At 36.3% G+C, this 24,814-nt stretch overlaps 1 protein-coding gene across 8 annotated transcripts in view; it reads right to left on the minus strand.

Annotated features, from left to right (window-relative positions):
* PARG (poly(ADP-ribose) glycohydrolase) overlaps positions 1-24,814 on the minus strand; it is a 132,781-nt gene that overhangs the window by 17,786 nt on the left and 90,181 nt on the right. For all 8 annotated transcript variants that reach the window (XM_045438030.1, XM_045438034.1, XM_045438033.1 and 5 more), the window contains 3 exons: positions 14,826-14,904; positions 12,021-12,129; positions 2,102-2,207 (listed from right to left, as the gene is read on the minus strand). In XM_045438030.1, the coding sequence (XP_045293986.1) occupies positions 2,102-2,207; positions 12,021-12,129; positions 14,826-14,904 (294 nt within the window). The remainder of the gene's footprint in view (positions 1-2,101; positions 2,208-12,020; positions 12,130-14,825; positions 14,905-24,814) is intronic.

Raw genomic sequence — 24,814 nt, forward strand, 5'->3', positions numbered from 1 at the left:
ACAAAAATCCCTTGTTAGTGAGGATTCTTATGCAGGGAAGACAATAGAAATTGATATAACCTTTCAGAAGGATAACTTGCAACAAGTATCAAAATATAAAGTATATATGCCTTTGGGTTATTAACCTCACTTCTAGGAATTAATCCTAAGAAAATAATCATATATAACATATGTAATTATATACTGCAGTATTGCTTATAAGATTAAGCAAATAAACCAACTGTCTATAAAGGGAGAACCAGTGAAATAAATTATGGTAAGTAGAAATACATACAACAGAATACTATATAGCTATTAAAAATGTTGACAGTACATTTACATTTGTATGGTTTTCAAAAAGAAGAGGTCAGAGCATAGACTGGTGTTACGTTATTAATGTCAAATGGTTACACAGATTGTTAAAAGGAATATCTGAAAAGATGATCACCAAAAACATTAACAATGAACTCTGATGATTTTTACACACTTCATAATATTTTTCTGGATTAAAAAAATAATAAACGTGACATTTTTACAAAAATAACATACTCATAAATAATGACAGACTCAACTATTTTATTCCCAGCGAGGTAGATTTTTATCTATATCTAGTTTGGCTATCAAGGCCAGTTGGCTGTTTTCTGTTTTATTTTATTACTTTATTAACTGTAGTATAACAAAGAATTTCAAAAACCTCGGAATTTCCTGAATGTCTTTGTTATGCTAAGGAGGACTCTGGGTGAGCCCCTACATAGCTACAGGATTGGGATTTTCAGCCATTGACTTCCAGCAAATGGAAGGAGAGTTGAAACTGAGTTCAATAATGGGGCCAATGATTTAATCAACAATACCTATATAATAAGGCCCCAATAAAAACTTTGGACATCGGGATGCCAGGGTCATGAGTTCAAGCCCCATGCTGAGGTGTGGAGCCTACTTAAAAAACAAACAAGCAAAAACACTTTGGACATCAAAGGTCAGTGGAGCTTCTCGTTGGCGAACACACTGATGTATGAGGAGAGAGATGTGCCCTGACACCACAGTGAGAAGGCATGGAAGCTCTGTATTCCCTCACAGATCTCACCCTATGTGTATCCTTTATAATAAAATGTAGTAGCACCTTCCTGAGCTCTATGAGTCATTCTAGTGAATTATCAAATCTGAAGGAGCTTGTGGGAACCTCCTAGATTGGTAGCCAGTTGGTCAGAGATGTAGGTGGCCCTGGGGACACCCTGCCCCCAGACTTGCAGCTAGAGTCTGAAGTAGAGGTGGTCTTATGGAGGACTTTGCCCTTAACCTGTGGAATTTGCACTAACTCCAGGTAGTTCATGCCAGGATTGTATTGCAGCACACCTAGTTGACGACAGACCAGTTGGGTTGACACAGAACAGCATCCTTCTTAAGTAATGATACGATACGATTTTCTACGACTGATACTTTTGAGAGTAAAGTAAATGTCATAATTTGGTAAATGGCCAGTAGCTTTGATCAGATTTTGTGATTTTTCTACCATAAACAATAAAACGTAAGAAATGGTTATCCTTCTTGGGTACCCAAGTGGCTCCTTATCTATGTTATTCACGCAGCTCTCCCAAGCTGTACTCCCACATAATGTGCACCTCTACTAAAGCATTCACTACTATATTGCATTTTCTGTGCTTCTCTCTCATATGCCAAATTGTGAATTCCAAAGCAGGGACTGCATTTTATTCACCTTTGCATTCTCAGAGTCTACCACAGTGCCTACAACATAGCAGATGCCTCACAAGTTTGGTGAATGAGTGAGTCAACGAAATTGCTCTATCAAAATCACTTCTGTGAAGGAAAGTGCTTAACGGGTACTTTGGTTTGAAACTTCATAGTCATTCTGGACTCTTCCATCCCTCTATTCAACTAAATACTGGTCTGGTAGACTAAAGAGATCTTTACAGGGAAATAGCAAATAAAAATAAGTATTCCTTTAAATACAATAAGGAAAAAGAGGATGGTGTCAAATACTGTTTTTCTCTTCAATCTTTGTGGTCTCTTATTATATAAAACAGAACATTAGAAATCCAAGTTTGAAGGACTTTTTCTCCATAGTCAAAATGCTTATCATTCTTACAACAACTTATTTACTTACCTTTTAATCTAGCATCACCGCCAAAGGCACCACAGCCCCAGTTTCCTGTGGCTACTGCAGAAAGATTCTCTGAAGAAACTCCAGGACGGAGAAATCCACAGTAAGCCTGCAGGATGAAAGAAACATCATAGTGTGTGAGTGACTAGACACTAACAGTATTTCTGACTGATGTACTAAGATCAGTGGCTATTACCAAGCTTATGCTGTATTTTTTCTTTTTCTTTTCTTTTTTTCTTTTTTTTTTTAGGGGCCAAAGTAGAGGGAAAACAAGAAAATCCTGGGATTATAGAAGAGAGTAAGAAATGATCAATTCTAGTATTTATTTGTTTTGATGCTGGGCCAAAGCCCTTAAACCAATACAGACAAGTCTCAGTTTCTTTGTCTGATTCAAACAAATATAAATGAAAATATCAAAGGTATTTCAAGAACTGATGGGATCCCAATTACAAACTACCAGGAACTGAAGGGAGGAAAGACACTTAACATATAGCTTTATTTGAAGGCTTCTGAACACCATTTTTTCCATTAAGGTAAAGAGTTATCACCACTGTGCTTCCTTAACACTTGCTCTCTCAATTACTGAGACTTAAAGACTAGTAACTGTGTATGGGATTCCTATACCTGGTTATAAAATAATCTTTAAGGTCCCCTCTAGCTCCAAGATTCTCTGGTTTCACAGCTCTGCTTTAAGCTAGAATATTTTAACATTCGCTAGTCACTTTGAGAAAAGTATGATCTATCCTGAGGACACTGGCTAAGTCTTACTTAGAGGAACATTTAATTTTGTACATGAGAAGACTGCAGTTTAAGCCCCAAAGTTGTAGATTTCCATTTCTTTGCTGCCAGTCTAGTTGGTCTTTCTCAGTTTTCTGAAACTATCAGACTATATTAAGAGGTTTAATGTAATAGCAAAGCAAATCTCCCCTGGGTTCTCTCAAGTAGCAAACAAGGCCTAAAATATAGCTTATGTGTAATAGTAAATAAAATAAAAAGAATGATCTGTGACAAATGTTCCTAGAGAAAAACCAAGGATAAAGAAAGATGCTTCCATGAAACCCACACATAGAAATATAGTAAATTGCTCTCTGAAGTTTCCACAAAGGTATAAAAATTTATTTTACACACTGTCTGGATAGATTAACAAGGCTATTCCTTCCACCCCCTCCTAGGCTGTAAATCCTGACAGATATTAATTATAAGTTGGTACCAGACCATTATTCAATGCTGTGGTACAGAGCTTACACTAGAACTCACAAATTACCTGTATAATCAGATGCATGGAGCTTCTGAAAATCTCTTTCAGATCAAAAATATCAAGAGCTCAGGTTTGTTTGGGTTTTTTTGCAGGTTCTTAAAAGACACAGAGTCTCTGCCTTTATGCCAAAGGGGGAGAAAAGACTCTGTCAGAATACACATAACTTTGCCGCTTGCTTCCCTGTCAAATTCTCCTCAACAGGCCTACATGAAGATGATGATTTCTTAACCTCCTGTTAGTGCCGCCTCTCTTTTACACTGTCAGAATGGTTTTAGTCTCTTCCTATTGCCATCTCTACATATCTGGGCTGACTCCTCTTTAATGAGCAAACACACCTTGGTGAAACCAGAGCCTAACAACAGAGAATTTGAAATATTTATATTATTAGAAGAAAAGTCTAATGTAAAGTGCTAACCAATTGTGCTAAAAAAAAAACCCCAAAACTCCACAACTATCTTGAAAAATGGCCATAACTAAAACAAACTATAAAACTGAAATTAACCGGCATTTCGTGTTTTAAGCAAAACAAATCAAATAATACTTTAAAAAGTTAATCACAAATTAAAAGATATAAAACAATTCAAAGTAATTAGGTACAAAGAGTAACTATTTGAGGTGCGTGGGTGGCTCAACTAGTTGGTTGAGCGTCCGACTTTAGCTCAGGTCATGATCTTGTGGTTCATGGGTTCAAGCCCTGTGTAGGGCTCTACACTGACACCGCAGAGTCTGGAGCCTGCTTTGGATTCTGTGTCTCCCTCTCTCTCTGAATCTCCCCTGTTCATGCTCTGTCTCTGTCTCTGTCTCTCAAAAATAAACATTAGGGTGCTTGGGTGGCTCAGTCGGTTAAGTGTTTGACTTCAGCTCAGGTCCTGATCTCACCTTTTGTGAGTTGGAGCCCAGCATCAGGTTCTGCACTGACAGTTCAGAGCCTGGAGCCTGCTTCAGATTCTGTGTGTCCCTCTCTCTCTGCCCCGCCCCTGCTCACACACACACATATACACACACACACACACTCTCTCACTCTCTCTCTCTCAAAAATAAATAAACATTAAGAAAAATTTTTAAAAATAAACGTTAAAAACTTAAAAAAAGAATAACTATTTATAGTGATTAAATGCAAAATTCTTTTATTCTGTTTAAACCAAGTATTTCCAAGGTCAGACATAAGAGAGAAGCAGCAAGCTCTTCTAAGTCTCCTTTAGAGGAACAACCCATACTTCTCCCTTCTGCAGTAAGGAGAAATATCCCTCAAATGTTAGAGACCAGAGCAGGGTCACTAATCACGGAATCATTTCCTTTTACAGCAGTAATGAGCCCCTACAGTAACAAATAAAGATCAGATAGAGACCTCAAAAGAGTGGAGTTGCCAAGTTCTTACTTCAGAGGGAAAGGTACTAGGAGTTCTCAAGAGCTCCATGCTGGCAACAAATACATCCCTCCCCCCCACACTCACCGCCAGAGAACTTGAGGCAATTTATCAGAGCAGTAAGAATAAAAAGAAAGCCAGCTCAAACTCTATAGTCACATCCTGACCATAATCACTAATGACAGAGCTATTTATTTTTTATTAATAAACAACTTTAAAGAGAAAAAGAGGAAGCATTCATACCTTAGGACAATAAGTAGAGAATACCAAAGAACACTCATCTCAGAACGAGTTTTGATGGGAAGTGAAGAAGAGAAGGAAGACAAAGGTAATTCTAGTATCCTGAAGGATACAATGGGGAGCTTTGAGAAAAGCAAGAGGCAGGAAGAAAATACTGGTACCTAGAGGTAAAAACTAGAGCCCAGCCAGAAAGTGATGAGATAAATACAGAGATATAGGATGGAAGCAAAGAAAGTGAAAAATAAAACCAAGAAAACAGTTGTAAAAACCTACAGGCCCAGAACTGGACCTGGGAAATAGATGGTACTCAAGGGAATAGTCACAAAAATCCATGCACACACATGCATGAGCACACACACTCTTAAGTAAGAGCTCAGGCTTCAACATCAAGTTTAGCAGGCTCAAGTAGATAAAATTAAACTATGTCTTTCATTATAATGGAAATAGATTATACTGTTAGCTAGAGTAATAATTTACAATTATTATTCCCAAAGAGTCACTTATTTGGAGACAATCTACCACTTGTCTAACTTAAATTAATACACAGTTGGTACCACTGCTGATTTTCTGAGGTCTTATAATATTGTGATCTCTTAAAAACAAACATAATATAAAAAGATCCTTAAGAATCTTGTGGAAGAAAATAAAATATTATTAATCAAGAGTCTTAAAATTGTCCTTAGAGGGGTGTCTGGCTGGCTCAGTCAGTACAGCATGAGACTCTTGATCTCAGGGTTATGAGTTCAAACCCCATGTTGGGCATGGAGCCTATTTAAAAAAAAAATTATCCTTAGATTAAGTAATAACGATTTTGCAAAATTTTCATCTTTTGTAAATTTCTTTTGTTATTTGATTAAATAACAAAGAGGTTTATTACTATATTACGTGTAATGAGAAAAACTTGGGACTACGAAGTTATTCAAAAATAGTAGTTCAATTGTAGTACACCAATCCAACCAGTTTTATGGCCATTAAACAAATTATTATGATGATATTAGAAAATGCGAAAAATATTTACAATATATAGTTGAATAGGTAAAATACAAAGTTATAGGCAACTTTTGAATACATTTTTAAGAAACTATTCGTGTGGAAGGACGTACAAAAATGAAAACAACTATTTGAAAGGTAGGATCACGAATGACTTTTTTCTCCACAAAATAATTGGGGGAACTTGGGTAGCTTGATCCTGGCTCAGGTCAACAGATAGAGGCCCCTGTGTTGGGCTCTGCACTGACAGCACAGAGCCTGCCTGGTATTCTCTCTCTCTCTCTCTCTCTCTCTCTCTCTCTCTGTCCCTCCCCGACCTGTGCACAAGCATGCATTCTCTCTCTCAAAATAAATAAATAAATGTTAATTGTAACATTACTAGATAGACTAAATAAAATGAAAGAATTATGCAGACCTTAGTTTCCTTATGTGTGAAATCAAAGATTGGATTAGATTATCTATGATTACTCTGATTCTTTATATTAAGAGATTTAAGAAAAAACTCACTAAAAATGACACATTTGGGGCTAATATTTCTGAAAAGTAAAGTGACACATACAACTGACCCTTGAACAAGGTGGGTTTGAATTGCATGGTCCACTTACATGCAGATTTTTTTTGATAAATACACTAAAGTATTGCAAATGTATTTTTCTCTTCCTTATGATTTTCTAAATAACATTTTCTTTTCTCTAGCTTATTTTATTTTAAGAATACAGTATATAATACATAAAACATACAATCTACGTGTTAATTAACTCCTTATGCTGTCAGTAAGGCTTCCAGTCAATAGTAGGCTATTAATAGTTAAGTTTTGGGGGAGTCAAAAGTTATATGTAGATTTTCAGCTATACAGAGGATTGGCACCCCCAATTTCTGAGTTGTTCAAGAGTCAACTGTACTTAAGAAAATATTATTAATGATCAGATGTTGAACTCCTCCTCCAGTTTAACACTCTCTCAACTGGGCTACCTAGGCTACCCCAGATGTTGAACTTAGAAATACCAGCATCTAGGGGCACCTAGGTGGCTCAGTAGGTTGTGACCAACTTCAGCTCAGGTTATGATCTCAGGGCTCATGGATTCCAGCCTCATGTCTGGTTTTGCGCTGACAACGTGGAGCCTTCAACAGATTCTCTGTTTCCCTCTCTCTCCCTGCCCCTCTCCCACTTGCTTCTCTCTTTCTCTCTCAAAAATAAATAAACATTAAAAAAAAAAAAAAAAAAGAAATACCAGCAGCCAGTATTGAATGGTTTTGTTAATTAAGCTCTGGTTTAATAACAACCTCTTTCCAAATTTGTTGATGGGTAATAACAAAAAAAAATCCATAAACAAAATGATTTTAAAAAGGGTAAATGGTGGTGACTTCCTGTTGGGGTGGTCTGTTTGCTTCGTTCAATTTCTGATCCAGAAACCTCTACGAAATGTATTCATTACTTAATATTACTTGAATGAGTCTAACATGGCTAAATACAACTTTTCACAGATGATTTCTTTCTTCCCTTGCTGAGCTATATGCCACTTTTGCAAGCTAGAGTCATAAATCCTTCCAACTACAAAGATAATTTTCCTCTACAGTGTCACCCAGCTGATCCCTCACAGAATTAAACACTGCTTCACAGTATCAGTTAAATAAAAGACAACAGACTCTTCCTTTTAAAAACCAACTCTGCTTGCAGGTCACGATGTAGGTCCAATAGGACAGGTGGAGCCTAGACGGAGCAAACTGTTTCCAAAGGGAATAAAGCACTTTGTGGGATTGCCTTTTCAGTTCGACCTGATGACTAATGCCTAAAAGTAGCAAAAGAGCCCACAGAATTCAGAGATCCACATTGAATTCTGATGGTGAAAACTGGTCTTACGCTCTGTTGCTTCCTAGATAAAATGAGTTTTCTGTTCCTGCCCACTTTCTCTCTGGCATGAAAAAAAGTTGAACTGTACAAGTCACCTTTAGAGTAATTTAATACAGACTCTTCTGCTTTAAACCCAAGTTTATCAAACACAGCAAGGTGTAAATCACTTAATATTCTCTCCAAGTTGTGTTGTCAGTTTATGTAAAACTCTGACACCATACTAAAATTCATAACTCTATTTTAATAGGTAAATGTAACCAATAAATGATGGAATGCTTTTATTTAGAAGACCCAAAGTTATTTGAATTAGTTCTCTAATTAACTTGCCAATGACATTTAACAAAATCATTTACTGCTTTCTTTTTTTCCAGTGAAAGAATTAGAAAACTAATTCTCAGGGGCACCTGGGTGGCTCAGTCAGTTAAGTGTCTGACTCTCGATTTTGGCTTAGGTCATGATCTCACAGTTTTGTGAATTCGAGCCCAGCTTTGGGCTCTGCACTGACAGTGTGGAGCCTGCCTGGGATTCTCCCTCTCTCTCTGTCCCTCCCCCACTGTGTGCGCACAGATCTCTTTCTCTCAAAATAAATAAATAAACTTTAAAAAAAAGAAAGAAAACTCAATCTTGGCTAAAAGAGAAAATGTTTTGGAATACAGCAGTGAATGAAAGAACATATATTTATCAAGTGCCTTCCTGTGTGCCAGGCCCTGAACTAGGTGCTTGCTCAATGTTAGCGCATGTGCTAATGAGCTTACTCTACACCTGTGCTATTTTCTTGTCTTAGAGAATTTAATAAATAGGCTGGTGGGGGGAAAGCCTTCAAAGTTCCTTTAAAAAGTATATCAAACAACAAAGGATACGGAGAAAAGCAATCAACTAGAAGCTTGCTCGCTGTTTAGGATTGTGATTTTAAGAGAAGAAAGAGGTAACCAAGGACATATATGCTTGCAGGAGATTGTTAACGAAATGCAGAGAATATTCTCAGTGATTTAAGATGGAAATAGGTAAAAGTCTGGAAAGAGACCTAGTTATAGTAATATCTATGTGAAAGGAGTTACATTTTTAAAAAGTGGTTTGAAGTCAGGGGAACCTGGATTCAAGTCCTGACTTCATCACTGCCCAGCTGTGTGACGTGAGGCAAGTTATTCAACTTCTTGAGGCTCCGTTTATGATCTCTAAACTGGAGACAAGAAGAGTATCTACACTTCCCTGGGTGGTTAGGATTAAATCAGACATCAAATTTAAAGTGCTAAGTAGAGTGCCTAGCATGTCATATGCAATCATTTAATGTTAGCTATTATTTTCACTATTGCTATTTGTATAATTAAAAATTTTTTCCACCACTATTTGACCGCAAAGAACCTTTTATGAACTATAAATTAGACTTACTTGCATACTGATATGAACAATGGCAGGTTGAAACAGAGAACTACATACTATCAATCCATCTGCTTCATATGGTTTCATCTATTCCATACTTGAATGGAAAGTAGACTTAGAGGCTTTATCTGGCACGTGAAGAATATTTAGGAAATATCTATAAATTTGTAACATTTTCAGTGATTTAAGATAATGTAATTATATCTAAAAAGTTTATCTTAAAAAACTGTGTAATTTCTGGGGCGCCTGGGTGGCGCAGTCGGTTAGGCGTCCGACTTCAGCCAGGTCACGATCTCGCGGTCCGTGAGTTCGAGCCCCGCGTCAGGCTCTGGGCTGATGGCTCAGAGCCTGGAGCCTGTTTCCGATTCTGTGTCTCCCTCTCTCTCTGCCCCTCCCCCGTTCATGCTCTGTCTCTCTCTGTCCCAAAAATAAATAAACGTTGAAAAAAAAAATTAAAAAAAAAAAAAAAAAAACAAAACTGTGTAATTTCTAAGAAGTTTAATGAATCACCAACTAATGCATGTAACAAATATTTTTGAGAAGTTCTCATAAGCAAGGCAGTGCGCTTGGGACTGACTGATTTGAGTCAAATAAAACGTCTTCTGTTGCCAGGATAAAGGCTCATTCTTTTTGTATGAAGTGAGTTTCCTAAGGACTCTACATTCTACAAATACTTATATCTAACTTAACCTATTCACATACACCAAGGTTTCATATCTTTAACTTTCTGCTGTCTTTGAGGAGAGGCAAAAAGGTTAGTGCTATATAAATAAGTAAATGTAGAGAATACCAATTGGCCATGGGTAATTAAAAAAGATTTATTTATGCCCAGGATTATTTTTTAAAACTATATTTGCAGATAATTTCTAAATGTGAACAATCTAGCTCCAACATAAAAGTATTTGTGAGAATATAAATTTTTATCCATAAGAATATAAATTTTTATCCTTTAAATTTTTGTTAATGTATGATTATGGTTAAACACATTCCCTTTACACATATTTCTTTTCCAAACTACCTACTGCTTACATAAATGTCTTCTATTATCAGTGACCATGACCATCTGACAAATTCATATGTGTTTAATAAGGAAGGAATATCTGATGAAAATCTAAAGATAAATCTCATTCTACTTGATATGCTATATAATAAAAATATCATGTATTTGGAAACAGGAATTTGGAATAGTGAAAGGCTTACATTTAAAATGTGCCGAACATAATAAAAGATATTTTGTTCTAGAATCTCTGACTTTCAGAATCAGGTAAAGGAGAGAAATTATACCTGCTGATATACCAAACAACAGTCTTTCTGCATAGGTTTTCTGAGAAATTACTTTAAAAAACAAAAAAAAAAAGAAAAAATATATACACGTGATTATCAGTTACCTAAGTTTAACTTTGGAAGATAGTGCATTTACTTACTCTTCAAAAAAATTTTTTAAACATTTTTTTAAGTTTATTTATTTGAGAGAGAGAGAGAGAGCACATGTGCAAACGGGAGCAAGAAGGGGAGGACAAAGAGAGAGGGAGAGAGAGAAAATCCCAAGCAGGCCCTGCACGGCTAGTGCAGAGCCAGACTTGGGGGCTTGGTCCCACAAACCATGAGATCATGACCTGAGTGAAACCAAGAATTCGGCACTTAATGAACTGGGCCACCCAGTCGCCCCTACTCTTCAAAATTTTTAAGAGATCCCTTTGAGAACTGTAAACATTAAAATAACCTAATAGATTATGTATGAGAAAACACTCAACAATTAGATTCTCAAGTAGATCAGAACACAAGATAATAAATGTCTTTACACTCAAAATATATACCAATTTGTAAGAGTAGTAAAAGCCGCTATGGATTATTTGGTTGTTTACTTTACTAACTATAAGAAGGGCAAGGTGTTTGAGCTAGGATAAGCAGAGTACCACAGAGAGGCCATTTCTGTGGTAAGACCAGGCAGAAACTGTGACGAGGATATACTTAATGCCAGAAGTGCCAGTCCCAGGGCACTCCCAATCCCCTTGCAATGGTACACTCAGTCTGCTGTCATAATCAAAAGTCTATGTAGGGACTGGCAATGTGTAGCCATGCAAAACCACAGATCTCATTATCTTAACAAACAATCTCATAACAATGTGAGTTAAACAATGGTTTTCAGAATTGGGTCAGTTTCCTTGGCTGTTAATTTGAGGATCTAAAATTATCAATTATTTTGGTAAAGCCCTAAATCTAGAGAATAGAATCAGTACTCTACTGTATGATAAGAGTTTATTTATATGGTTAACAGAAGTGAAAATCTGAATAATACGTATGGCTCATTTTCATATTTCTGTAATACGATTAGACAAATGATTGTAGTAGACAGCACTGAACATCACAGAAAATCACAGATTCTATCATAAATATGCCAAACTATCTAATCAATAAACAGTTTACAAGTGAATCTTACCTATAATAAAACTTAACTTTTATGGCTTATCTGCATCAATCCTAACAGCATACCTTTGCAGAGACGTCATTGAAAGGTGTGAAAAAAATTTTTAGCACTCATTCACTTCTATATGGTTTTAAAGTAATAATGTTCCAAAGCAAGTAAAAGTACTTGATGAGCTAAATGCATGTGTGGGGCTCAATATCAAGCAACAGTCTATTTGGCATCAGTAATCAAGCAATTACGAAATGGAAAGTACATCTTGTACAAGCTGACAGACCCATTAAATCAGGAGAGCTGTGGGCAGACATACTGACACTGCAAGAATTACCAGAAAGCATTAATTTCAGCATTAATAAAATGGCAGTAAATAGATGACAGTTGCCAGATGAACTAAGAAATGAGGTTACTGGCCTTGTTAAGCTCGCGTCTGATTTTCTCAGGCACAAACTGGTCGAGGTAGCGTCTGAAGTGAAGGGCATCGATGGCGACGATTTCGGTGCCACGCCGCTGCCAGGCGTCCCTGGGGCAGGATGAAAGGGGCAAGATGACTAAGGAAAGACACTCACAAGATATAACCCTTGTGAGGCCGGGTTTCTGAGAATTTGGCAGGGTTAAAATATTAAAAATAAACCAACAAACCAGTAGCCATAGGTCTCAGCAAAACAGGAGGGCAGAAAACACCATTTTATTCTTAGATTTCAAGACATTCACGTTATAGACTGTTAGGCATTAAACGGTAACATGAAAAATTATCAAGAGATGACAAACATGACCTATTGTAAACAGGTACATCATTTACAGTGAGTCTCAGAAGTTAAAGGATTTAGGGGCCACACAAAAGGAACTTAGCTCTTGGTTTTCCTCTAAGACTAACGAGATGTCATTTGTATCTTGACTAACGCCAAAAAAAGAAAAAAAAAAAAAAGAAAAGGTCAAAAAGCTCATTCCTCCTTGGCTTTCAAAGACCTGCTCTTTGGGGCTTGGGTTTATAACATTGCCATGTATCACTATCATCCAAAACATAACCCCAAGAAGTCAAGTGTTACAAAAAATGTGTACTGTGCACAACTGCAGACAGTGCAAAACTATTTTTAAAAAAACAAACACAGTAAAGCAGACAGTAACACATTGCCTGTGGAAATAAGGACTGGGTGAGATGATTTTGGAAACGTGAAATTCCAAATATTCCAATATTCTCTTTACAGACTTACATAAATTGACATGCCAAGCAACTTTTTCATGCTGAAGAATGGCAACAGAAACCTTCATGTTAGTCTGTAAGTAATTATCAGCAATTAAACATCCACATAATTGTTGCAACCAAATATTTTAATCAAAATGAGAGAGAGACCAGGGGTTGGATTTGAGATATTACGAAGAATAAGTTTGCAAGGGTAGGTGGGCAACAGCTGATTCTGAAACAATGGCTCTTTTTCATACACACACACACACACACACACACACACACACACACACACTCTTACTTTCAGGCACCATTTCTTTCTTTTTTCTTCCTTTCTCCAAATTTTTATTTAAATTCCAGTTAGTTAATATACAATATAATATTAGTTTCAGGTGACTCATTAGTTACAAACATCACCCAGTGGTGCTCATCACAACAGCCCTCCTTAATCCCCATCACATATTTAACCCATCTCCCCACGCATTTCCCCTCCAGTAACCCTCAGTTTGTACTCTATAGTTAAGAGTCTGTTTCTTGGCTTGCCTCTCCCATCCCTCCCACCATGTTCATTTGTTTTGTTTCTTAAATTCCACATATGAATAAAATCATATGGTATTTGTCTTTCTCTGATTGACTTATTTCACTTAGGAATACTTATTTCACTTAGGATTACACATTCTAGTTCATTCGCGTTGTTGCAAATGGCAAGATTTCATTCTTTTTGATGGCTGAGTGATATTCCATTGTGTGTATATATGTATGTATGTATGAATGATGTATGTAGGTATGAATGTGTGTGTATATGTCAAATCTTCTTTATCCTATGATCCAGCAATTGCACTATTGAGTATTTACCCAAAGGATATAAAAATACTGATTCAAAGGGATAGATGCACCCCAATGTTTACAGCAGCATTATCAACAATAGCTAAATTATGGAAAGAGCCCAAATATCCATCAACTGATGAATGGATAAAGAAGGTGTGGTATGTATATACACAATGGAATATTATCTAGACACCATTTCTATAAAAGTTCACCCCTGGTAAACCAATTTTGTGAGGAAGCAAAATGGCAAAGTATAAAAATATTTTTCAGTAAGAAATAAGGAGACAGGAACAGCACAGTTTACTACTGTTAACTGTTCTGTGGCATTAGGCAAGCTTTCTCAACATGTTTCCCCACCTACTTAATCTCACAGAAAAATTCAGGATAACTAAATAAGCCAGTTAAAGGCTTTAAGCTCTAATAAGAACTTATTCTAAATAAGTTTGGCCTTGGAAGTGAACCTCCGCTGACTGCTTACAACCTGGAAGCTGAGAGGTAAAGAACAAGAGTCCTGGGGTGCCTGGGTGTCTCAGTCTGTTAAGCATAGGACTTCGGCTCAGGTCATGATCTCACGGTTTGTGGGTTCGAGCCCCGCATCAGGCTTTGCACTGACAGCTCATAGTCTGCAGCTTGCTTTGGATTCTGTGTCTCCCTCTCTCTCTGGTCCCTCCCCTGCTTGTGAGCTCTCTCTCAAAAATAAAATAAACATCAAAATTAAAAAAAAAAGGGGCGCCTGGGTGGCGCAGTCGGTTAAGCGTCCGACTTTAGCCAGGTCACGATCTCGCGGTCCGTGAGTTCGAGCCCCGCGTCAGGCTCTGGGCTGATAGCTCAGAGCCTGGAGCCTGTTTCTGATTCTGTGTCTCCCTCTTTCTCTGCCCCTCCCCCGTTCGTGCTCTGTCTCTCTCTGTCCCAAAAATAAATAAACGTTGAAAAAAAAAAATTTAAAAAAAAAAAAAAAAAAAAAAAAGAACAAGAGTTCTGCCCTTGTTGTTCTTGGCTTAGACTTTTGGCTTTTATTTTTCTGTTCTTCCCTTTTGTATATGGAAATGGTAATACTATTTTAACTATTAATGAACCTGTAATACCGAACATAAAAAGGCAGTTACATTTCTGAAATAAGAGTAGATGGGAGACAGAAGGTACTAGGTCAAGCCCACAATCCTTAGCTTTTGGTCAAGTGATACTAAAGTCAGAAATGAACTCACCTTTCACTCCCATCTTCGTGACTTCGGGCCCAACGATACGTTTCAGCATAGCCTGTGTATTCACTGTACTGTTCGGTACCTGAAACAAATAATCTGCCATTATTTTTTGGAAAGATTTTTCTTAAAAGCTGCATGCTCTAAAGGGTCTTGTTAACAAACTTATTTCTCCTTTCTAGAAATACCTTATTGGCAAATGTCAACTGAAACAAAAACCAAAAAACCCCATTGGTCTTAATGACTTGCTATTATTTTCTGTAAGGAAGAAAATGACACCTATAAAAGCCACTGCAATGTTTATTGTACAGAGATAAATGTCTTGATCAACAGAGAAAACAAAATATGCTCTGTCATATTAATCTCTTTCATGAGGGATGCCTGGGTGGCTCACTCGGTAAAGCATCTGGCTCTTGATGTCAGCTCAGGTTATGGTATCACAGTTTTAAGTTCAAGCCCCACATCGTGCTCTGTGCTGACAGCACAGAGTCTGCTTGGGATTCTCTCTCCCTCTCTCTCTGCTCTTCCCCCACTTGTGTGCTCTGTTTCTCTCTCTCACAAAATAAACTTAAAAAAATTTTTACATAAAAAAATTTCTTTCGTGAGGAGTGCAGTGACTTTTATAAAAGTCCAATGTCTTCAATATTAGTAATCTGATGGTAATATTTAGTTTGTACTATTGAGAAAGCAATTTTACATAACGACATTCCGTGCTAAGAAAAGAGTCATTAAAATTAAATCTAGGACTTGCCTATCAACATGCAAGTGACTTCAAAGGGCATTTTAAAACCAGTATATTGTGATATGAGAAAGGGAGGGGAAAAAAGCATAATTAAAATTCACTTGATGAGAATGTGCACCAAGGCTGCCACTTAACAGAGATTTCTACTTTTATTTTTAAAAGTTTTTATTTATTTAAGCATAATCTCTATATCCAATGTGGAACCTGAACTCATGACCCTGAGATCAAGTTACATTAAGCTCCTCCGACTGAGCCAGCCAGGCACTCCCAGAGATTTCTACTTCATCAGACCTGAATGTCAGGAGGTATGGTGCCAAAGTGTCCTATTATTTAACTAAATAAAATCATTCCAATTCCTACGATCAGCTCAGTAATCACTTAATTTTCAAGAATCAACAAAACAGTAAAACGAAAAGCTGAAAACCCTGAGCAAGACAATACTTTTCATAAAGAAAAAAGAAATTAACCAAAAATAAACAAGACAACACTGACAACTAATATTAGTGACATTTTTTAGTCCAAGTGCCTTAATTTTGCCAGTAAATAAAATGCAAGCAGACTGACTTTTTCAATTTTTTTAAAATGCTTTTTATTTATTTTTGAGAGAGAGGGAGGGAGGGAGAGAGAGAGAGAGAGAGAGAGATCACCAGAGAGGCATAGGGAAGGAGGGGATACAGAATCTAAGGCCAGCTCCAGGCTCCAAGCTATCATCACAGAGCCCGATGTGGGGCTCAAATCATGACCTGAGCTGAAGTCAGACGCTCAATTGACTGAGTCACCCAGGTGCCCCCTGACTTTACAGACAGCTAGAACACTATTTATTAACAAATGACTACTCATACAATAAAGGCCCAATACTGAAGATATCTGTGACAGACTTAATATTCAGGGAAAAAACATTATTAGAATATACAGTATTTCAGAAAAAAATATAGTTTATAAAAATAGAAAAGAAGGAGGGGGCATCTGGGTGGCTCAGATGGTTGAGCATATGATTCTTGATTTTGGCTCAGGTCATGATCTCACTGTTCATGAGACTGAACTCCGTGTCAGCTCTGTACTGATAGCGAGGAGCCTGTTTAGTATTCTCTTTCTATGCCCCTCCCCCGTTCTCTCTGTTTCTCTCCCTCTCTCTAATAAAGATTTACAAAAAAAAAAAAAAAAAGGAAATGGGGTGCCTGCCTGGCTCAGTTGGAAGAGCCCGTGACTATTGATCTTGGGGTTGTGAGTTCAAGCCCGACGCCGGGTGCAGAAATTACTTAAATAAATAAATAAACTTAGCGGCGCCAGGGTGGCTCAGTCAGGGTAAGTGTCCGACTCTTGATTTCAGCTGGTGTTACGGTCTCATGGTTCATGGGATCGAGCCCCGTGTTAGACTCTGCACTAATAGCGCAGAGCCTGCTTTTGAGTCTGTGACTCCCTCTCTCTCTGCCCCTACCCTGCTCTCTCTCTCAAAATAAATAAACTTATAATAATAAAATAAACAAACTTAAAAAAATAGAAAACATGTTTAATAAAAATAAAAATAACTTAAAATCAAGTCATGACATGCTAATTATGAACTGTCAATTCTTCATCCAAAAGAAAATTAATTTCATTTTGGGGGTCAGGTTAACTTCTAACAGGTTACTTAAACAACCTGAAGCTTTTATACACAAAGAGTAGTAAATGTTGTCATTAACACTGCAAATGGCCTCTACATTTAACTATTAATTTACAGACAGAGAACAGAGAAACATGTTAAATACCACCATGAAAATGTAATCAGCAACATTTAGACCATGGGAAACTCTATAGGACCAATAGTCTGGGCTGCTTACAAAACATTCATAAGGAAAGTAAAAGAGAGAGGAACCTATGAATTAAAAGAAGCAAATATGACAACACCAATCATAAGAAAGTGAGAGTAGTTATATTAATATTGGATAAATCAGACTTTATGTGAAGGAGTATTATGAAAGATAAAGAGGAATACTTCATAATGATAAAAGGGTCAATTCACCAGAAAGACATAACAATTATGCTTTTATTTTCAATTCACATTTGAAAAATTAATGGAATTCATCACATTAACAGATTAAAGAACCCCACATAATCATATCAAAAGTTGGAGAAAAAATAAAATTCAACACCCATCATGATTAATATTTTCAACAACACTAAGAATAAAAAAAAAAAAGAACTCCCTCAATCTGATTAAGGATCATTACATAAAAACTTACAACTACCTTCATACTCAGTGATAAAAATATTCCACCTAATTCAACACTGTAGTGAAGTCCTAGCGGCTGCAATAAGGGAAATGAATAAATAAATAAATAAATAAATAAATAAATAAATAAAATAGAAAGAAAAGTCACAAAGAGAATAAAAAAAATAAGACTATCCCTATTTGCAAATGTTATGACTGTTCATGTAGCAAATCCTAAGGTATCACTAGGAAAAGAAAGAAAGAAAAGTTACGGAAAAGGAAGAAAAGCTCGTAAATAAATGCAGTAAGATCAAAGATAAGTCTATATACTAGCAACAAACAATGGGGAAATAAAACTTAAAAATCCATTAATCATAGCATCAAAAACCATAAAATACTTAGGAGTAAATGTAACAAAAGATGTAGAAGACACCACTGAGAAAAAGTAGAGAAGATTTAAATAAATGGTGACCATGTTCAGGGGCTTGAAGACTCAATATTGTATTTCTCAATACTGTAATTGCAAATTTTCCTCAATCCTGTTAATATCCTTAGCAGGCTTTTTTTTTTAATGGTAATTGAGATGGTGATTCTAAAATTTTAATGGAAATGCAAAGAACCTAAAATAATGAAAATACTTGTGAAAAAAGAACAGAATTGGAGGATTCAGCTACCTGAGTTTAAGATTTACTTAGTTGTGGGGCGCCTGGGTGGCGCAGTCGGTTAAGCGTCCGACTTCAGCCAGGTCACGATCTCGCGGTCCGTGAGTTCGAGCCCTGCGTCAGGCTCTGGGCTGATGGCTCAGAGCCTGGAGCCTGTTTCCGATTCTGTGTCTCCCTCTCTCTCTGCCCCTCCCCCGTTCGTGCTCTGTCTCTCTCTGTCCCAAAAATAAATAAACGTTGAAAAAAAAAAAAAAGATTTACTTAGTTGTGACCTAAGGAAAGACCAATAGATAGATCAATGGAAGTAAATAGAATTCATAGATAAATCCACACTTGTATGGTCAGCTGACTTACAACAAAGGTGCTAAACAATCCATTGGGGAAAGGATCATCCTTCCGAAATGCTATTGCAATAATTAGATATTCATACAGAAAAATATCATAAACTTTAACTGCTACCTCACACTATGAACAAAAATCATTTTGAGATAAAATAACAGGCATCAACATAAAACCTAAAGTTATAAGACCTCTAGAAGAAAACACAGGAGAATGGCTTTAAGACGTTGGAGGTACATAAAAATTTCTTAAATAGGACAAAGAAAGCAGTAACCTTAATAAAAATTTTAAAAGACTAGATTAGGTCAATATTAAAACACTTTTAGCAAAATGCTTAGGCAAGACTGGAGGAAAAATATTTGGAAAACAACTATCTGACAAAAGACTTGTGTTCAGAATAGTGAAGAACTCCTAGAAGTCAATAATAAAAATATACAAACAACCCAATCTAGAAAAATAAGCAAAAAACTTAAACATCACAGAAGAAGATACAAAATTGGCCAATGACTACAAGAAATACTGGTGAACATCACTAGTCCTAAGGGGAATGCAAATCAAAACCCCAGTGAAATACCACTATGTACCTGACAGAACAGCTAAATCAAAAAGAATGACAAAACTAAATGTGGACAAGGATGTCAGCTTAACTCCACTTAACAGGTTTGCTTTTTGCAGTGGCAAGGCTTAGAAGTTATGAAATCACATTCTGTGTATTCTAGGTTTATGCAAATGAGAAAAGAGAAAGGCTAGAATTTATGCCATGATGTTGAATGGCAATGAGAGGTACCCATAGGAATTCATGGTTGTTTGTTGGTATGTATATGCGTGTGTGTGGTTAAACCATATACCTCCTGGCTCTGATGATGAAGGCATGGAAGCAATGACTCTCTTCGTAGCAATAAGGAATAACCAATTCAACTCCTGATTTCTAAAAATTACTCTATATCCAGGACTCCTTGGAGAAATGGCTGAATCTAGGGGCAGGGAATATACAAGATTGAGTTTAGAACATCTTTTTATGCCAAAAAAGAATAAAGTGCATTAAAGAATGATTGGCGCACTGTCAAAGGAACACAATAGCCAACTGAAGGGGCTCTCACTGACCAAATCTGGAATAATTTAGCATCAAAACAGATGACAATAATGGATTATAACACATTGAATAAAGTAAGAATCCATGCATCTATAGAAATATTAATATACATAAATAAGAGAGAATGGAAAATCTCCCTACAGTAGAGCGCCAACTACTAAATGCAGAAGGAATGATGGAGTTAAGAAAATGGGTGCTAAAATTAGTGGCCAAATGTTTGATGAGGACAGGATATTTACACTTTCAAAGTATGTAAAATATATAACTACAAATTAATTAGAAAGGGAAAATACTAACTTGACAGTGGAGAACCTGGCACATCCTACCTCAACCAAGTCCTGACACTTAATATCACAGACACTGAAACAAAGTGGTATTACTATTCTCAAAAGATACATTAGAGCAGGACACATCATTTCAGTGGGATTCCAACTAAAATGAATAAAATGAATCTAGTTACAAAGAAACATTGCGCAAACCCAAAATAAGAGACAATCTACCAAGTAATTGGTTTATATACTTTAAAAATATCAAGGTGAACAAATACCAGGAAAGGCTGAGAAACTATCCTGGTTGAAAGGAGTCAAGATGTGATCCACTACCGGAGTAGACTGGGAGGAAAAAAAGCTACAAAGAATATAATTAGGTTAACTGACAAAATGAAAATGAAAATATTGAGTAGGAATTAACTCATAGTTCTTTATTAATGTTAAATTTCCCAATTTTTATAACTTTGCTGTGCTGACTTAACAGAATTTCCTAGTTATTAAGAAATATACAACAAAGTATTTGGGATAAAAGTTGGGGCACCTGGGTGGCTCAGTCAGTTAAGTGTCCGACTTTGGTTCAGGTCATGATCTCATGGTTCGTGAGTTCAAGCCCTGCGTCAGGCTCTGTGCTAATAGCTCAGAGCCTGCAGCCTGCTTCAGATTCTGTGTCTCCCTCTCTCTCTGTCCCCAACAACCCTGGTCACACTCTCTCTTTCAAAAATAAAATTTAAAAAAAATGGGGGGGGGGGTCATAATGTCTCCAACATACTCTTGGACAGAGATGAGGAAAAGAAAATAGAGAAAGAATGATAAAGCAGATGGGGAGAGATGTAAACTGGTGAATCTGGGTGAACAATATATGGAAGTTCCTTATATTATTCTTGTAACTTTCCTGAGTCTGAAGTTTCTCATACACACATAAATATAAAAATATCTATACAATATAAATAAATATCTAAAAAGCTATGAAAAATACTCCGTTTTCACAGATGATTAAAATTTCCCATAACAAAAACTTAAAAGACTTAAACTCAATACTAGAGTTTCTAGTCTATTACTTAGCATACTGCTTCTTAAAAATAATTTTTCAAAAATTTAAAATAATGTATACTTAATTCTTATAAATTCATCTAGAATTTTGGATAAGATACTCAGCTACAAATTAAGAAAATAAACAACAGAATTCATGTTTTTTGCTAAGCCTTCCTGGACACCATAAGTAGAGTTGGTGGTCCCTTATCTGTGCTCCACAGTACTCTGCACAGAACATCAGTAAGGAACTTAACATATTAAATTGCAATCTGAAAGTCAGTTATATTTCTACACAGTAGCAATGAACAATCAGAAACTGAAATTTTAAATATACATTTACACAGCAATAAAAAAATATGAAATACTAAGGAATAAACCTGAGAAAATGTAAAAGTATACAGTGAAAAGTATACTACTGAGAGAAAGTAAAGATGACCCCAATAAACAGAGATATCTCATTCATGTGTCAAAGACTAAATATTGTTAAGATGTCAATTCTCCCCAAACTGATCTACAGATTCAAAGCAGTCTTGACTAAAAGTCCAGCAAGCTTTTTTGTAGATATTGATAAATTGATTCTAAAATTCACCAAAACAACTCTGAAGAAGAACAAACTTGGAGGGCTCACACTACCTGATTTCAAGAATTATTATAAAGCTACAGCAATCAAGACAGTATGAAAACAAAAAGAATAAATCAGTAAACTGAATTTCAAAATTAGAAACTTCCATTCCTTAAACATCACTATTAAGGTCATGAAAAGACACACCACATATATCTAACAAAAGACTTGTATCTGGGGCACCTGAATGGTTCAGTCGGTTAAGTGTCTGACTTCAGCTCAGGTCATGATCTGACAATTTGTGAGTTCCAGCCCGCGAGGTCATGATCTGACAATTTGTGAGTTCCAGCCCGCGTCGGGCTCTGTGCTGACAGCTCAGAGCCTGAAGCCTGCTTTGGAGTCTGTGTCTCCCTCTCTCTCTCTGCCCCTCCCCCACTCACACCCTGTCTCTCTGTCTCTCAAAAATAAACATTAAAAAGAATTAAAAAATAAATTAAAAAATAAAAAGAGAAAGACTTGTATCCAAAACATATAAAGCATTTTCAAAAGTCAATATAAGAAAACAAACCCAATTAAAACATGGTGCAACAGTTTCATATATGTAGTCATATGTCAAAACTTCCCTAACTGTAAACTCTAAATATATAGTTTACTGTATGCCAATTATACCTCAATAAAGCTGTTGAAAATGTAATCTAACTCCCTCACTAGATTACCAGTTTCTCAAGGGCAGGATTATAAGTCATTAACATTTGTGTCTATATTAGCATTTTGTAACGCAAGTATATAAGATGCAGGGGTTGGCCCAGTTGGTGGAACATGCGACTCTTGACCTCAGGGTCGTGAGTTCAAACCTCACATTGGATATGGGGCTTACTTAAAAAAAAGAAAAAAGAAAAAAGAAAGAAAGAAAGAAGAAGAATATAGAAGCAATTAAGTACTTGCATAAACGTAATTATTAACAAACAAAACCGGAAGAACATTATATTAACTGAGGTTAAAATAATAAGTCCAGAAAGACTTAATCAGAAAGTACTACGCAATTGACACATATAAAAAATTTCACATTTACAAAGACAGGGTGGCATGGTAAAAGGAGCACCACACTGAGATTAGGAAACACGAGGGACCCAAAGTGAATCCTTAAGTAACCAAATTTCTCAGGGGACTTCCATTTCAGCATATGAAAATCAAGCTTGTTAATAATTTTTGTTTTGTTCACGTCATAGAATTGCTTGGAAAGCCATAGGAGTTTAAAAGTCTTCAAAACCATAAAACAGTTAGTATTGGTGTCATCAAACTTAACTTTATAAAGAGGTAGAGAAACCAAAGACACGTGATTTCATTTACGTGAAGTTTAAAAGCAACCTGGTCTCCTGACCTGACTGGAAATAAAGACAGCTATGAATAGTTCTGTTCCTTTCTAATTTTTGTCCAGCAGTGGACAAGCTCCATTTTCCTTATTTATAAAAAACAAAACAAAACTGCCTGCTCTGATCTCTTAACTACGAAAACAAACACCTGTTCTGTCTTTTCAAAAGAAAGTGGTTGAAAAATATAAAATACCAATTATTATATTTCTATTTTAGGTTAAGATGATTTTAGTCTTCCTTCCTAAAAGAAACAAGATTAGATTTATTTCCTTCAGGTATGGGAAATCAAAGATGCATATACAGATGCTTTTGCTCTAAGAAAATTAAGTCCTGGTTTTTCTGAGTAGACATCCTTCAAAATTATATCAACAGTCTGTTCTGAAAAACAGATACCCTTGTTTTAAATTCAAATTTATTGATAAACTATGATGAAACACAAAGGTAAAAAGCGATAATAGCAAACAAGAGAAGACAACTGAATGACCTTTGTGGTAGCTCTCTGTGGGTATAGCCTATAAGACTTCATGCTCACAGACAAATCTTCACTTAAGGAAAAACGAGAAGGAATCCATTAAAATCTGTGCAAGAGTTCATGACAGACTAATGAGTTTTTAGATTTGGTAATACATGTTCTTATCTTCTCTTACAAATAATGAAAAATTTATGAAGAACTAAGGAAAAAATATTTGGAGACTGAAAAAATTCTATGTATCTATGGGTTGTGCTCTTGGAAAGAAGGTTTATATGAAAGCAAAGCCATCTACCCTGCTTTTCTTAGGAGCACTCATACAGTGGTGATTATGCAGGAGATAGAACATTCTTGACTTTCATTCCCATGATCAATAAAAATGAAGAGAAGCTAAACTCAAACTGAGTTTGGATCCTTCCCAGTGAGCTGGTATCATTTAGTTAGCAATGGGCTGTTTTTGTAGTGATAGGCCTTCAGTGTTGTTGTTCTATAAGAAGCATCAATACCATAAGCAGTGGTATCCACTTTTCTACTTTCTAGCAGATCTGCTGACATTCACAAAAGATGTTAAGAATCTGTGATATCTGGGGCAATTCTCTTCACTAGAGGGCAGGTTTTATTTTAAAGGTACTAACATTCTGTTCAGTAAGTTTTATGTCTAGGCACCTGCTTTAAGTGCTCACCATACAGAAACAACAAAACAAACTCCCAGAACCATGATAACACCCTTTGGTAGTAAAGCTATTTTGCTAGATGATGTAGAAGAACATGAAAAAGGGTAAAAAAGGAAAAGGTTGGGGCGGGGGGAGACTGCAGTTTCTTTCCTTCTATCTATATTTACTGAAAAGTTTTACCCATGGCTGCCTCCAGGGAGGATCACAGCAAATAGAGGGATAACACTATCTGGATAAACACTATTTGCCTGTTTGCATGACCTGTTTCATATTCATTTCAAAGTCTGATACCAACCAGATACCCCACAATGATGATAAATTTAATTTATTTCTAATTTCTCAAACTCTTCTACAGATTCAGGCAGCATAGTCACAGCCATTAGCTCATTGAGCCTGGATGAATCATAGAAGCAATGGAATTGATCAGGCAGATAGATTGCAGTGCATGGTTAAGAGTCTCCTAAGAAGGAAAATGGCAGAAATCCAACATCAAATAGATGATGAAATGGCCATTTCCATTAAGAGAACATCACATCACAGATATTAATTAGAAGGCACTATAATAGAATTAAGTGGATGTGAGGGAAAA

This window comes from Leopardus geoffroyi, chromosome D2, assembly GCF_018350155.1.
Source record: "Leopardus geoffroyi isolate Oge1 chromosome D2, O.geoffroyi_Oge1_pat1.0, whole genome shotgun sequence".
NCBI lineage: Eukaryota > Metazoa > Chordata > Mammalia > Carnivora > Felidae > Leopardus > Leopardus geoffroyi.